The following is a 17735-nucleotide window of genomic DNA, read 5'->3' on the forward strand; positions in this document are numbered from 1 at the left end:
CCTCCCTCCCTCCCTCCCTCCCTCCCTCCCTCTCTCCCACCACCTCCCTCTCCCTCCCCCCTCTCTCTCCCACCACCTCCCTCTCCCTCTCTCTCTCCCTCTCCCCTTTTCTCTACCACACCTGCTGTCTCGATCTCTGAATGTTCGGCTATGAAAAGCAAACTGACATTTACTCCTGAGGTGTTGACCTGTTGCACCCTCTGTAAACACTGTGATTATTATTTGACCCTGCTGGTCATCTATGGACATTTGAACATCTTAAAGAACGAACTGGCCTCCACCGCGCACAGCCAGAAAAGGACTAGCCACCACTCAGAGCCTGGTCAGTCTCTAGGTTTTTCCTAGGTTCCTGCCTTTCTAGGGAGATTTTCCTAGCCACTTTGCTTCTACATCGGCATTGCTTGCTCTTTGGGGTTTCAGGCTGGATTTCTGTATAAGCACTTTGTGACATGCTGATGTAAAAAGGGCTTTATAAATACATTTGATTGATTGAAGTAGTAGTTAAACATTGATGAGAAAACATTGTAATTGGAAATATAAGAAAGGGAATAGGTGTTGCTATGAAATTTGAGAATAAGAGAGTTAGACATTCTGGGATATGTTAGTGAGAGGAGGAGCGTTTGAGAGAGATGTTGGAAGATTCAGAGCTCACTGCAGGTTATGGAGAGAGAGAGAGAGAGAGAGACAGAAAAACCTTAAATCTTTCACACATCTGCTTTGGCTGGCTGAGAGAAAGGTCAGACAGGTGGGGAAAAAAATTACTGCAGAGGTCAAGTTTGAAGGCAGCAGCAGTGCAGTGGAGGGGAGAGGAAGGACAAAGCTGAATAAATGGGTTTAATGTGCATAATCTGTTTCAGGGTTGAATTTATGTTGCTCTTGGATTGCTGCAGAACTAAAATAAATGAATACATGTTCAAAGAGCACACACACACTTCAAAGGCCCTCAAACGAATACAGTGGAGAAACACGCGGTGTCCTATCCACAGAAAGGTTAGATTAAATCCATAATAATCAATCAGAGCGGCCAGTCACATTTACATAAGATGCCCGACAGCTTGGGGATTGGCACTAAAATATGGGGAATCGTTTTGCTTGTAATTGTATGCACGCTGGCACCGAGAGATGGCAGCTTCGCTTCAAGTTCTTAGGAAATTGCAGTATTTTTATTTTTTATTTAATATTTCTTACATTGTTAGCCCAGAAAACCTTAACCTGTTATGGCTAGGGGGCAGTATTTTCACGGCCGGATAAAAAACGTACCCGATTTAATCTGATTATTACTCCTGCCCAGAAACTAGAATATGCATATAATTATTAGCTTTGGATAGAAAAAACTCCAAAGTTTCTAAAACTGTTTGAATGGTGTCTGTGAGTATAACAGAACTCATTTGGCAGGCCAAAACCTGAGAAGATTCCATGCAGGAAGTGCCCTGTCTGACAATTTCTTGGCCTTCTTGATTATCTCTATCCAATACAGGGGATCTCTGCTGTTACGTGACACTTCCTACGGCTCCCATGGGCTCTCCAGAAGGCGGCAAAAAGCTGAATCGTGGCTTTGCAGGCTCTGGCTGAAAAACATTAGCGCGTTTGGATAGTGGCCAGTCACAGTACTATGAAACTGAGGCGCATGCACGAGTCGACTCCATTGTTTATTTTCTCTCTCTTTGAACGAAAACCACCACTCCCGGTCGGAATATTATCGCTTTTTTACGAGGAAAATGGCATAAAAATTGATTTTAAACAGCGGTTGACATGCTTCGAAGTACGGTAATGGAATATTTAGATATTTTTGGTCACGAAATGCGTCGTGCGCGTGACCCTTCGTCACCCTTGGATAGTGTCTTGAACGCACGAACAAAACGTCGCTATTTGGATATAACTATGGATTATTTTGAACCAAACCAACATTTGTTATTGAAGTAGCAGTCCTGGGAGTGCATTCTGACGAAGAACACCAAAGGTAATCAAACTTTTCTAATAGTAAATCGGAGTTTGGTGAAGGCTAAACTTGCTGGGTGTCTAAATAGCTAGCCCTGTGATGCCGGGCTATGTACTCAGAATATTGCAAAATGTGCTTTCACCGAAAAGCTATTTTAAAATCGGACACATCGATTGCACAAAGGAGTTCTGTATCTATAATTCTTAAAATAATTGTTATGTTTTTTGTGAACGTTTATCGTGAGTAATTTAGTAAATTCACCGGAAGTGTTCGGTGGGAATGCTATTTCTGAACGTCACATGCTAATGTAAAAAGCTGATTTTTGATATAAATATGAACTTGATTGAACAAAACATGCATGTATTGTATAACATAATGTCCTAGGGTTGTCATCTGATGAAGATCATCAAAGGTTAGTGCTGCATTTAGCTGTGGTTTTGTTTTTTGTGACATTATATGCTAGCTTGAAAAATGGGTGTCTGATTATTTCTGGCTGGGTACTCTGCTGACATAATCTAATGTTTTGCTTTCGCTGTAAAGCCTTTTTGAAATCGGACAGTGTGGTTAGATAAAGGAGAGTCTTGTCTTTAAAATGCTGTAAAATAGTCATATGTTTGAAAAATGGAAGTTTTTGTATTTTTGAGGAATTTGTAATTCGCGCCACGCCTATCATTGGATATTGGAGCAGGTGTTCCGCTAGCGGAACGTCTAGATGTAAGAGGTTAAGTGTTATTACATACAGCCAGGAAGAACTATTAGATATCAGAGAGACGTCAACTTACCAGCACAACCAGAACTACGACCAGGAATACGACTTTCCCAAATCGGATCCTTTGTCTGCACCTCCCAGTGCATTTGAACTGATTCCAGAGGCGACCCAAAACAACGCCGTCGGAGGAGAGGGTGCCGGAGCGGTCTTCTAGTGAGGCTTCGGATGTGCGCATGCCACCCACCGCTTCCAAGTATATTACTCGCTAATGTCCAGTCCCTAGTTAACAAAGTCGATGAAATTAGGGCAAGAGTTGCATTCCAAAGAGATATCCGGGATTGTAACATACTCTGTTTCACGGAGACATGGCTAGCTGGGGACATCCTGTCGAAATCCGTACAGCGAACAGGATTTTCAGTGCATCGCGCTGACAGGTACAAACATCTCTCACATATAAGAACTCAAGTCATTTTGTTCACCTGACCTAGAATTCCTCACGATCAAATGCCGACCGTATTATCTCCTCAGATAACTCTCCTCGGTTATCGTCACAGCCGTGTATATCCCCCCGCAAGCGGATACCAAGACGACCATCAAGGAACTTCACTGGACTTTATGCAAACTAGAAACCATATATCCTGAGGCTACATTTATTGTAGCTGGGGATTTTAACAAAGCTAATCTGAGAACAAGGCTACCTAAATTCTATCAGCATATCGATTGCAGTACACAAGCAAGTAACACACTACAAGACCCTCCCCCACCCTCCTTTTGGCAAATCTGACCATGACTCCATCTTGTTGCTCCCCTCCTATAGGCAGAAACTAAAACAGGAAGCGCCCGTGCTTAGGTCTATCCAACGCTGGTCTGACTAATCGGATTCCACGCTTCAAGATTGCTTTGATCACATGAACTGGGATATGTTCCGGGTAGCCACATACAATAACATTGACGTATACGCTGACTCGGTGAGCGAGTTTATAAGGAAGTATATAAGAGATGTTGTACCCACTGTGACTATTAAAACCTTCCCTAACCAGAAACTTGTGGATTGTTGGCAGCATTCGCACAAAACTGAAAGCACATACCATCACATTTAATCATGGTAAGGCAACTGGAAACATGACCGAATACAAACAGTGTAGTTATTCCCTCAGTAAGGCAATCAAACTAGCAAAGCGTCAGTATAGAGACAAAGTGGAGTCGCAATTCAACGGCTCAAACATGAGACGTATGTGGCAGGGTCTACAGACAATCACGGATTACAAAAAGAAAACCAGCCCCGTCTCGGACATCGACGTCTTGCTCCAAGATAAATTAAACAACTTCTTTGTGCGCTTTGAGGACAACACAGTACCACCGACACGGCCTGCTACCAAACACTGTGGCCTCTCCTTCTCTGTGGCAGACGTGAGTAAAATATTTAAACGTTAACCCTCGCAAGGCTGCTGACCCAGACGGCATCCCAAGCCGCGTCCTCAGAGCATGTGCAGACCAGCTGGCTGGTGTGTTTACGGACAGATTCAATCACTATCCCAGTCTGCTGTCCCCACATGCTTCAAGATGGCCACCATTGTTCCTGTTCCCAAGAAATCTAAGGTAACTGAACTAAATGACTATCGCCCCTTAGCACTCACTTCTGTCGTCATGAAGTGCTTTGAGAGACTGGTCAAGAATCATATCACCTCCACCCTACCTGTTACCCTAGACCCACTCCAATTTGCTTACCGCCCCAATAGGTCCACAGACGATGCAATTGCCATCATACTACACACTGCCCTATCCCATCTGGACAAGAGGAATACCTATGTAAGAATGCTGTTCATCGACTACAGCTCAGCATTCAACACCATAGTACCCTCCAAACTCATTCATTGATGCTTGAGAACCTGGGTCTCGACCCCGCCCTGTGCAACTGGGTCCTGGACATCCTGACGGGCCGCCCCCAGGTGGTGAAGGTAGGAAACAACATCTCCACTCCGCTGATCCTCAACACTGGGGCCCCACAAGGGTGCGTTCTCAGCCCTCTCCTGTACTACCTGTTCACCCACGACTACATGGCCATGCACGCCTCCAACTCAATCATCAAGTTTGTAGACGACACTACAGTGGTAGACTTGATTACCAACAATGATGAGACAGCCTACAGGGAGGAGGTGAGGGCCCTGGGAGTGTGGTGTCAGGAAAATAACCTCTCACTCAATGTCAGCAAAACAAAAGAGATGATCGTGGACTTCAGGAAACAGCAAAGGGAGCACCCCCCTATCCACATCGATGGGACAGCAGTGGAGAAGGTGGAAAGTTTTAAGTTCCTCAGTGTACATATCACTGACAAACTGAAATGGTCCAAGCACACAGACAGTGTGGTGAAGAAGGTGCAACAGCGCCTCTTTAACCTCAGGAGGCTGAAAAAATTTGACTTGTCACCGAAAACCCTCACTAACTTTTACAGGTGCACAATTTAGAGCATCCTGTCGTGCTGTATCACCGCCTGGTATGGCAACTGCACTGCCCACAATCGCAGGGCTCTCCAGAGGGTGGTGCGGTCTTCACAACGCATCACCGGGGCCTAACTACCTGCCCTCCAGGACACCTACAACACCTGATGTCACAGGAAGGTAATATCATCAAGGACAATAACCACCCGAGCCACTACCTGTTCACCCCGCTTCCTTCCAGAAGGCGAGGTCAGTACATGTGCATCAAAGCTGGGACAGAAAGACTGAAAAACAGCTTCTATCTCAAAGCCATTAGATTGTTAAACAGCCACTACTAGCACAGGGAGACGGCTGCCTACCTACAGACTTGATATCATTGGCCACTTTAATAAATGGAACACTAGTCACTTTAATAATGCCACTTTAAGAATGTTTACATATCTTATTACTCATCTCACATGTATATACTGTATCCTTCACTAGCTATTCTTTACTATCTATTGCATCTTAGCCCCTCTGTCACTGCTCATCCATATATTTTGTACTTATGTATTCTCATCCCATTCCTTTACTAGATTGTGTGTATTAGGTTTAGTTGTGGAATTTGTTAGATATTAGGTTTTGTGGACTTTTTTGTTATTACCTGTTCGATACTGCTGCACTGTCGGATCTAGAAGCATGAGCATTTCGCTACACTTGCAATTACATCTGCTAACCATGTGTTATGTGACCAATAAAATATGATTTTATTTGATTTTATATAAAGCTCCTTCTCCCCATGAACAGATGGAAACCAGGATTCCGTACCAAATGTGGGACTCTGTTACTCCCATTGACAGGAAAACACTTGTTCTTACACTTACACTCAGCTCTCTTTCATGCTCCATCTCTCTCCCTCTCTCTGTCTCCATCTCTTTCTAGCTTTCTCTCTCATGCTCTCCATCCCCCCTTTTCTCTCTTCCTCTCTTTCTCTCTCCCTTTCTTTCACTCTCTCTTTCTCTCTCTCCCCTCTTTTTCTCTCTTCCTCTCTCCCTCCCTTTCTTTCTCTCTCTTTCTCTCTCACACTAGATCTCTCTCTTACCCTCTCTTTCTCCCTCACACTCTCTGTATATCTCTCTCGCTCCCTATCTTTCTCTCCATCTTTCGCTCTCTCTCGCTCTCCCTTTCTTTCTCTCTCCCTCTCACACTCTCTATATCGCTCTCTTTCCCTCTCTTTCTCCGTCACACTCTCTCTCTGGCTCCCTCGCTTTCTCTCTCACACTCTCTATATCTCTCTCTCCATTATTTCTCTCCATCTCTCTCTCTCTCAGCTATACATTGCTGAAGTAATATTTTTAACACACTGGCACATCAAGATCTGCTTGGCTAGGCTGAGTACTCAATTTGGAGAGAGTATTCTCACACCTTTGGGTTGATAACTTGATTGACATGTCAGAATAACAGATGGTACAGATAATGTGACGGCTTCATATGTTTATTTGAAGACTGATTGAGCCATAGGACGACCATGGGATGGTTGAATTGACCATGGGCACCAGGAACAATTGGAATACAATTATTTACTGCAGGTGTGTTATTGAACAAGAACCAACTACAAAAACAATCCAGCTGCTTTTGCACAGGATAACATTGATTTGATAAGTATTTTTTCCACAGATGGTTACTTGTGCTAAGGTACTTAGGCTACTTGTACAGAGATACAAGTGTTCAGCTGTGAATTGTGCTAGTTAGTGTGTTGGTTTTAATTTCGCTCAGGCAAAAGCGATAGCAAAGATATACAGTAGATTCCTTAACAAGCAAGTCAAGACAGTTCTAAACAATAACATACAAGCCTTATTCTGAGAATTTAAAAGACACACAGGCAAATATGCCAACATTGTTTCCCCCACAAGCAAACAGAGATGGTCAATGATGTATTGCTATTAAAGTTTGAATTCAAACTGATAAAAATTGCAAGGACATTAAAGTACAAAATACATGCTGTTGAGACAGCAACTCTCAATCAATATACTACTACAGTATCAGTTGTGACAGTAGGTGGAACAGACACACTATATTTCTACAAATTAGAGAAACTATTACATCAAGTGGATGGTACAGTAACTAACTGTTCAATCACCATTTTAAAACGGGCCCTTTTTTGGTTAATGTTATCTTTTTGCTTTGAAACTCTTTCAGTTGGGTGCGATACTTCCAACCTACACAAACCTCGACAAAATACTATACACACAGTCTTCTGTTTTCATAGCCTCCAAAGACCATGTTCGGTTTTTGGTCACATATCGATAATTGCATTTGCTACAAACCACAAGATCCTCTAGATCTCAGATCCTATGCAGTATTGTCATTGTCATAATTCCATGAAACTGCTGTCAAGTGTCTTCAACCAACTGCGAGTTATCCTGTGTCCATTTTTTTCTTCAAATAAACTCAACCCACCAATCAGTAATTGTCCAATCATATCTCTGTGCTATCCACTTCCTCATCGTCCAAAACGGAGTCTGACTGAGAGATCATGAGAAGTTTCTCTTTGTTGGAGTATCGCCTTGAGCACCTGTCCTGTCGTTCCCCGGGGCTGCTCTCCTCCTGTTCATTGGCTACTCCTCCTTCCCTCTGACTCTTAGCCAGACCCTGCTCTGAGGTCACTCGGCTGAAGGTGGTCACCTCACACGACTCCCTTGACTCAAAGGACTCCCCCCCCAGGTCGCCCAGTTTGATGTACCCACCGCCTCCCGGTACCTCTAAACGAGGGCAGCTGAGTCGCCGGGACCGTTCCACCTTCCACTCGGTGGGGGTTGATGGAGTGATGCCCAGGTCAATGGACCTGGAGTAGTCCGTCAGGGCGCTGAGGGACAAGTGAGAACCCATCACCCTGGGGCCAGTGGGGGACGAGGGGAGCAGCTGGATTTGGGAGCCCTGAAGCGCCCCCTGGAGGCTACCACTGCTCTTGTACACCTCCACAGAGTCCTGAGGCAGGAGCATAGCCGTCTGCAAAGTCTCCACATTTGCCTGGGTGGTGGTTTCTGGAACACCGTACCCAACCCAGGCTTCGTCTTCTTCACCAGAGTCACACAGGGCAGCCCTGCTCCTCCCTGCCTCTGCTTTGGCTGAAGGCCTGCGCTGATGCTGGTTGGCCCGATGGTTGGGTTTGGTCATGGGGAGAGTGAAGGCGTTGACCGAGGAGGCCACTATAGTCCGGGTCTCCCACCGTTTGGGGATGGAAATCGGGCTGCTCTGCTGGCCGGCCCCGCTGTGTCTGGAGATAGTGTAGACTGTGTCGGTGAACGTCTGCCTCTCTAGAGATGACACCCTTGACCTAGTCAGGGAGTGGCATCTGGAGGGGCCCAGGCTGCCCTCGTCCGGCGAACCTCCCGAGGGCCAAGTGCCTTTGGCTAGTAGGGCGGCGGTATATGCAGCGCTAGGTTTGCCCTCCACCCCTTTGGACTGCATGTAGTTCACAAAGCCATTGAGCGGCATGTTCTCCTTAGTCCGCAAGCTGTGGATGTCAATGACAGTGGAGTAGATGTCCCTCAGGTTGATGATTTTGGTCTTCTTATCGCGGTTCTCATGCAGCACCGCGTTGGCGCAGATAAACAGGAAGATGCCAATGCCCATGATGAGGGGACCGAACACCTTCAACTTGTCCGAGTACAGGTACTTATCCAAGAACTCTGCCAAGAAGCCCATAGACGGCTGCTCTAAACCTGTGCCGTTGGAACGATTGTTACTGACCAAATCCCCATCCAAGTGAAATCCGTCCTTCGCGTTGTTCGTCCAGTTGCCCGTCAGCCCTGACTCCTCCTTTTTGTTGTAAATTCTCTGGATTTTGGGCGGATCCGGGTACAGTGGGCTCTCCCTGGGCCAGTAACCCAGTATAGCCATGGCAATGCCCACCAGTAGGATTAGAATCCCAATAGCCGCCACCACACCCGAGATGGAGCAGAGATTCAGCTTGCCCTTGACCACCACCACCTCATTCTTCCGCTTCTTCTTGGCTTTTCTCTTACGCTTGTTCTCGGCACGGCTCTTAGAGCGCAGTGAGTCCTGCCTCCTGTTGATCCGCAGCAGGCCTCCGGTGGCGATCATGGTTGGGACTCGGCAGATGGACTGCTCACTCACTCATTCTGAGGCTAGAGAGAGAGGGGGAAAGTGAGGAGGGGGAGAGAGAGGGGGGGAGTGAGTGAGAGGTAGGCAGGGAGAGAAGGTCAGAGAAAGGGGAGAGAGAGAGACAGAGAAAAGGGAGAGGAAGAGACAGGGTTAGATAATAGACCTAGATGTGCAATACTAATGATGATACTCAAGCGGTCGATAATAGTTATTCCACTGCTGAATTTGATATGGTCATAAGCTCGTGATACATTTAGAGAAGAGACACTTGAACAAACGCCAACACAAACTACTACATTCCTATTCAGTGCAATAGCGCAACACCTCCGCTATGCTCTGACTAATTTAGATCATCCCAGTGAAATATGCATGCCAAATGAAGCTCTTTCAGGATGAAGGAGGAGCAAAACAATGAGAATCAATGCAAAGTGAAGCCTGTTTTCCGGAGGCACTTGCTCACTGGGTGACAGCTCTAGACGTGTGGGAGTGATGAGACTTCCGCCACAGCACAGCGAGCGGAGTGAGACACATGCATGTGCACACACACACGTGCACTCTGGGGTGAATGCACCAAAATGACAGAGCAGCATAGCAGAGCGGGATAAGCAGACATTCTGTGGCTTCACAATACAGTGTGGCAAGAACAACAGGGACATATAGAGCAACACACACATCTCACCGACTGCTTGCTCGCCGGCTATAAAGCCTAGTAGAGTGTGAAGAAAGAAAACAGCTGGCCGTCCACTGCCATGCCACTTCAATTTCTACACGCCAGGTACCACCTTTACCAAATACTACGGTTGACAGCTGCATAGAGTAATGCATCATGAAACTCTACTACATTGTGCACATTGTGAAAAGGAACCCTATAGAACACACTGAATACAGGAAGAAGACTGTCCCTTAAAAGCCTACACTGTGTGTGTAGTGTGCTTACTGGCTCTTGCTATGCACGGCACATCAAGAATGGATTTGAGACTAAACCTTGGGGGATGCCTGCAGTTGGGTGATAAATCATTGGGCCGGAAAAGCTCTAAAACTTTGAATTAGGTACACCGTCACTATCAATAGCAAAACTTATACAATGAGTGGAGAAAGATACCACTGAGCTATCCCCTTGAGCTAAAGGCAGATAACGAAACTAAAAGGAGATGTTTAAAAGCATCCAGTGAAAGTCAATGTGCCTGAAAATGTGGTCTAAAAAGTGTGTTGTTGTGAGCAGTCAGTGTTACCAGACATGGCGGTATTCTGGCCCAATTGAGCTTCTTTTGATGTTATTGTGCAACTGGTGATGGTGCACATACAGCGAGCAAATGCACCACCTTGAAGAAGCCAAGCAGAGCCAAAGAAATTCAAGCTGCCCATACAGGTCTCCTCACCTCAGCCAGAGAGGAGTAACACTCACACAAGACTGCTGCTGTCTCAGCAGACCTAGTCTACCTGGACACGTCACACTGTTATGCTTTGATACAAAGATCTTTGCCATTTGTGGAGATTTGCCATGGAAATGCTCTCCTTTCTCTGACTACTCCACTGACTACTGTGAAGAGCCAGTAAATATATGATTCTCCATAATATAGGCACATCGACCACCCCAGGAGGGCATATTCAAATACATAATCCAAGACCTAAATCTTGTCCACAGGAGTTCTAATCATACAAAGGTTCATTGAGATGCATGGAGATTGGTGCACACTGTAGTTCCCAGCTGGAGCGAGTGACTCGCTGGTGGCGTGAAACAGTCAGTAGCCACAGGATGAATAATGCTAATGAGAGAAGGAGACGATAGCAGTGTGATCCAGAGGAACTCACACCTCGCTCTGCCTGAAGGTGTTTCATTAGCTCACAGACACAGCTGATTATTGATGGTTACCAATCAACACATGGGTATAATGGCTTCAGTCTAATGGTAATTAGTTCCAATAGTCCCCCTAAAACAAAACACGATGTAAGGGTGTAAATCAATCACAAATAAATCAATTATTTAATGATGCATTACACCCCTGTGTGCAACACAAAAGATGTTGATTGCACATACTTTATTATAAATCTCTTATCAAAGTAGTGAGAGAAAGAACACACAAAATCCCTGAAATATGGCCATTTTGAAAGTGTACTCACACACTCAACAGAAATTAAATTAGAGGATGCAGCTCTTTAGCTCGCTAATAAAAAAAAACATGCTCCTGGATGAAAAATAAACCTCTTTTAATTCTCCCCTTGCTGGCAAACAGATGGAGCAGAAAGAAGCACCTGGTGTCGGAGCTAATTCAAAGGGACAAATCAAATGGCTGCTGGGCCCACAGGAGCACTTTCAGGGCTATACCCCTGCACGCGGCATCCTAGACCCAGCTGAGACTTTTCAACACAGCGAGGAGCGACTAACAAAATGGAGGAGGGAAGAAGCTAGCTAGTAGCTAACGCCTTCAGGGAGGCTCGGGAGTGTTTGTGTTTGTGTTGGCCTTTTTGTATTAACCCTTGGTCACAGGAGGTCAGTCTAATTAAAATGGCTAGCTGTCTGTTTGGCTAGCTCATTTAGCTTAATGTGATCACTTCAATATTAGCATTGAAAAAAACCTCTTCTGTTTTTTTCTCTCACTTCACTAGCAGACATTTTTTGTCAGCTCACAAATGATGAGGACAAGGAACTCTCCTGTGAATTTGATCAGATTGGTGCTATTAACAGTGAATTACTGTATATTATTTAAAGATGTCCTCCAGTGATTTTTTTACTTTTACTGATGAAAAGTGTTATCCCTGGCATAAATACAGTAAAGAATAAACACCAAAGGCCAAAAATATGTATATTTGAGCAAAATAGTGTTTTTTAGACGCAACTGCAAACTTCAAGGAGTACGGCATTCAAGGATCTGATGGGAATTTGCGATGTCATCTGTCTCCCTCCTTGCTTGAGGAACAATAGAGAACGAAAGAGGAAAGGCCCACCCCCACACTTGTGCCATGTCATAAGGATACTTGGACCACTTATTGAGATGCGCCTTTTGTTAAGTAAATCAGGTGACAAATGAGCTGAAAAGGAGACTGGAGTAGCCATAAAATTAAATATCTCCCAGTTGTAAATCAGCAGGGAGCGAGAGAACACACAGTGCTGACATTTGGTGGGAATAGCCTCCTAGTTGTATATTGCAACTATAATTCTTCATTTGTGATGACAAATGTACTGTCCAGTTACAGGTCTCATTAAACCATTGTTGTCTGAGCTGCATACACACTCAGAGAAAAAAAAGATGCTATCTAGAAACTAAAAGGGTTCTTCGGCTGTCACCATAGGAGAACCCTTGTTTGTTCCAGGTAGAACACTTTTGGTTTCAAGTAGAACCGTTTGGGTTCCATGTAGAACCCTTTCCACAGAGGGTTCTATATGGAACCCCAAAAGTTTCTACCTGGAACCAAAAAGGAGTGTCCTATGGGGACAGATGAAGAACTCTTTTGGAAGCATTTTTTTATGAGAGTGCAAGCGTACATCTCTCCCATAGAGAAAATATAAGCTTGAAGGCACGCTTTGTAGGGGGTACGTGTGTCAGCAACTATTGCCTGGCACCTATGGGTGTAGCTAAAGCGATGTGTTCAAGTTGGGGACTGTGTCAATCTGTAGACAGAGGTGATGTAACCTGTCATCACTTTTCTGTCTTCAGTTTCTTGGCAATTTCTCGCATGGAATAGCCTTAATTTCTCAGAACAAGAATAGACTGACGAGTTTCAGAAGAAAGGTCTTTGTTTCTGGCTATTTTGAGCCTGTAATCGAACCCACAAATGCTGATGCTCCAGATACTGAACTTGTCTAAGGCCAGTTTTATTGCTTCTTTAATCAGGACAACAGTTTTCAGCTGTGCTAATATAATTGCAAAAGGGTTTTCTCATGATCAATTAGCCTTTTAAAATGACAAACTGGGATTAGCTAACACAACGTGCCATTGGAACACAGGAGTGATGGTTGCTGATAATGGGCCTCTACGCATATGTAAAAACAAACCACTACTGGTGCTGTCTCAGAACATTCTTCTCCTCCCTGACAGAGAACCCATGTTCTTTACTGATTAATTTAATTGTAAATTACAAGAGATGTAGCAAATAGATGAATAATATGACATGCACTCTGGACAGTAAATACATTTCTTGAGTTACTGAAGCATGACAGGGTTGTATTGTCAACCTTCTGTGAAGTCAATAAGGCATTTATGGATTGTTGAATGAACCTTTGAACTGCAAACTAATCTGTAACCTCAGCGTCGCAGCGGGAGAATGAGGTACATTTAAACTGTCATATAGGAAGGACATGTGAGATCAAATAGAGTTCGTAAATCTAATCTCAAACAAGCACACTGTGCAATTTCCCTCAAAGCTATGCATCATAAGGATGCAGGATTGGATCGAAGGCTGCTGGCATTGAAACGTTGACGTGCTGATGTTTTTGCCTGCTATTCTATTGATCTCTTTAACTACTGTGTCAAATGATGTCTGAGATCATTAAACACATGAACGCTGGCAAGAACACACACAAGTACAAGGTCATGCACACACACGCACTGTACACACACAACCACAAAAGCACTCATGCACACACACGGATGAGGGATTTATTCTATGCTTAATGAGAAGTAAACCACTGACATTCCAAGCATTTCAGTGCTGTAAAGGCAAACAGAGACGGTAGTCATCTTTGATTACATCTACCCATCATAAACCTTGACCAAAACTATAAAACCTGCATCATAACACGGTTGATCTCTCCTCCATTCTCCCAGAGCTGGTATATAAACAAGGGTGAATAGTAAACACGTGATGTACATTATGATCTCAGAAATGGTACCTGAAGTGTTGAAATTCCAATGACACAGGGAAACTTAACAGGCTAAAAGTAAAAGTCAGGTGACATTTTGGTGTTGAGGAAATAGCAAAGGGGTACCTTGGTACAATCGAGTTGGTCCTTTGATTCTGCCGACCTCCTGTGAGGCACTATTCTCTACCAGTCCCTCCAGCGCACCTTGGGAGCCTTCATCTTGTTGGTTATATACAGTATATTGGTTATTTAAGTTCTGCTATTAATATCTACTACTCCCACACCAAACTCTCCTCTTCATAGATAGATATACCCACCACCAACACTCATCTTATCGTCCATCTCTCCATAAATAGCAACTTAACTTGAAACTTGAAACATGAAACATACCTCAACAGTCCTCAGCTTTTCTACTGCACTGTATCGGTCTTTTCACCATGTCTCCCCAATAGAGCTGGATACGCTATACTGTATTTATCTCTGTGGTCTCATCCCCCTCTGTCAAACACAGAGACTTGACTACTGTACCTGTATCCTATAAACATCCACATTCATCACAATTTAGTTCTTTGCAGTAAATTCACCAGGTCCATAGCTCTGTCCAACCTCACATGGCCTCTAAACACTCTCCATTGCTATAACTGGACTCTACTGGACTCTAATGCTTGTGTGAATGACAGGGTTAGTCCAGGTGTCTTGCTTGCCAGAAAAGCACATTAGCCTGCTGAGCCGAAGCCTAGGCATTGTCTCTCCGCAGGGAGATCCTCTCTGACCCAGAGCAAATCGTCTAAGGCAAGCTTACTACGGTCACCAAACCACCTCTGTTGCACATGCAAGAGGTCATGGTGCTAAACATGCCCTGGGGTTCTACAGGAGTCCTATGGCCAGGTTAGTTAACCCGTGGGGTGGGACATGTTGTGCTGGGGAGGTGTTATCTCAAACTGTATTGGGGAATAGCAGGAATCTTGTTTCTGAGGAGTCTGTGTCTGTTTATCTGAGGGATTTATCATGTGTTTGCCTATGTTCCCAAAGGCAATGGCCAACCACAATTGTCTACTTCCTCAGAATTATATTTGCTATATGATTAGGAGAATATTTGATCACCATGCGTTTAAATTGCAGAGAGTTATGTAATAGGTTTTAGGATTATAGGAATTCAATGTCAGCTGTTATTTCCAAACAATCTTAATCCTCTTGTTTATGTTCAAGAGACCATTTCCAGACAGAATTGATGCACTTTACAAAAAACCTGAGTATATCTTCACATTTGAATAATTGATTACATAATTAGCCTAATAATGACATGGGTTTAGTTCGCTCACTTGGTAACTGATCTCCAAATTGTGCTAACAAAAGTGGGGTTCTGATTACGTGAATACTCCCTCTTTCAAACACACTCAGTCACAATGTGTGGTGAACCACTGAACCCTGTCAAACGCTCACTGTCCCACACACACACACACACACACACACACACACACACACACACACACACACACAGATGATGATGACAGTAACAATTTGAGTCAAGAGGAACACTGGGGTGCCAATGGCGAGGCAACCAGACAAAGCAGCCAGTCATATGAGAATATCTATGACCATACCACAGACTTTGATGTGAAAATCACTTACAGTGCCATTAAACAATGTTCACTTGACGCTACAAATGAGTTTAACTTGGAACCAAACAAAGAATAGTATACCTACTGTAGCCGAGCATAACAACTATTCAGTATATAACACATTATGAGGACAGTCAGTAAGGCTTGTGGATTTCCAAGTATGGAAGGCAAGCTTATGTCATGATAACAGATGCGCATTGTGATTTTACCAGCACTCCACATCCAAATGCATGATGTCTGTCAATTATTCAGTCATCCAGTCCTAGGACAGGAAACGTAGTATTCATAGTACAGTTGGTGTATATTTAGTAGGTTATTCATGGTTATGATAACATTACATTTTAGGCTCTATTGATAGGCCTATATAAATTGTCAGATATGGCTATATTGATATAGTGCATTAGGCCCACTACATAATCTACATAGGTACAGAATGTCTTCAATTGAAAATGCGGTTTTGTTCCCAATTGAGCAGGAGCAAAGAAATAATGTTCAATAGCTCCTGTCACGACCGCAGGAAGCCTATCTATAAAACATATTGAACAAGCACAGTAAAAATGCATGAAATTCAGATGAGCCGCTTATTCTAGCACTAGTAGGCTACTTCAGTATCATATCCAAACGCCTATATAATGGTAAACTTACCATAGAAGACAGACAATACAACCACATATTAAAAACCCTAAAAGAAAGTTTCGATTACCGGGCGCGGATATCTCATGTCGTAAAAGGAAACTTCCTTTATTCCATGTAATTCCATTCTGGCAAAGGATCTGGCAATCTTCTTCAGCAAGAGGATCCAGTCACTGTCACTCGGCGATGTAGTTTTCATCGAGGCTCAAGCCTTTCCAAGTCAACCTGCGTCTGGGAGAAAAATACTATCCTTTTTATTCGGCGCACTCGCGCTCCTCTCCAGGGAGTGTCTTGTCAGAGAGCAGCGCGCCGAGTTTGTAATGGAGAGTTTTGTGCTGGCAGGCAGCGGGTGATACCGGGCTATTGTTAATGTTTTTCTAATTCTTGGGTGTTGTTGCTATGATACCACCACAGCAGCAATCGACTGAAATTGCTGCAGGATTTGAATAATTGCCTTCTTAACTATCCAATCGGTAACGAACACTCCCCATCCATGGTTAGATCTGCAGCCGTGTGCTGCTGCTAACGTCCAGAGCGCGTGTGGTGAGACCTCTCCAACGTTTTTGGCTAGAAGTAGGACCGATGGACTAGTGTTAGTGTCTGCAACTAACCAGCGCAGGGCACCTGGCGCACTCAGAAACATCTATACAGAGCTTTCTATCTGCATCTTCACCACATGGAAACGCATCACCTAGGTTCCAAAAATCCGGGGGCTGCGGAATCTAGTTATATACGGGAAGAATGGCTAGTGGTTTACCAATAACAGAGGCCAAATCGAAACATGCATTGCACAATTTTCTTTTAATTTTCAAACTGATTCTGGGGAAGATGAGTACGCATTTTGATAATAGAGATTCTTTCTGCAGGTGGAGCAAGTACAGCCAACCGAATAATTGTGCTGAGATGTTAGGCATATCAGTAACACGTTTACCTATAGCTACCAACTACTGCTGTACCAGCAGGGTTGTGTAGGTTACTTTCTAAATGTAATCTGTTACAGTTACTAATTACCAGTTCAAAATTGTAATCAGCAACGTATCTTTTGGATTACCCCCAAACTCAGTAACGTAATCTGATTACATTCAGTTAATTTTAGATGACTTTCTCCTTATTAGGCATTAGAAAAATAAAAAATGTATGTTACCAATTGAATGACATCTATTGCAGGATAAATCAATGTTAAAGTTTACATAGCTGGCCATATATGGATGTTCAATTTTACTTTATGGGTTGGATATGTAGGCTTCTTCGAACCCATCGCTTTCTACTACATATAATAATACAATTCAGTTATATCTTTAACTTAAAAAAATCGAATCAAATCTAATTTTATTGGTCACAAACACATGGTTAGCAGATGTTAATGCGAGTGTAGCGAAATGCTTGTGCTTCTAGTTTCCGACAATGCAGTAATATCTAACAAGTAGTCTAACAAATTCACACAAATGTAAGGGATGAAGAAGAATATGTACATATAAATATATGG

At 43.8% G+C, this 17735-nt stretch overlaps 1 protein-coding gene across 1 annotated transcript; it reads right to left on the minus strand.

The window, feature by feature from the left end:
* Positions 1-7168: 7168 nt before the first annotated feature.
* Positions 7169-16556, minus strand: LOC106590344 (transmembrane protein 200C). The gene is made up of 2 exons (XM_014181260.3): positions 16320-16556; positions 7169-9216 (listed from the first exon to the last, which is right to left on the minus strand). Exon 2 carries the CDS (start codon positions 9170-9172, stop codon positions 7544-7546), a length of 1629 nt encoding a protein of 542 aa, XP_014036735.1. The 5' UTR covers positions 9173-9216; positions 16320-16556; the 3' UTR covers positions 7169-7543.
* Between the last annotated feature and the right edge of the window lie 1179 nt (positions 16557-17735).

The sequence above is a fragment of the Salmo salar genome, chromosome 29, assembly GCF_965601325.2.
Source record: "Salmo salar chromosome 29, fSalSal1, whole genome shotgun sequence".
Classification (NCBI taxonomy): domain Eukaryota; kingdom Metazoa; phylum Chordata; class Actinopteri; order Salmoniformes; family Salmonidae; genus Salmo; species Salmo salar.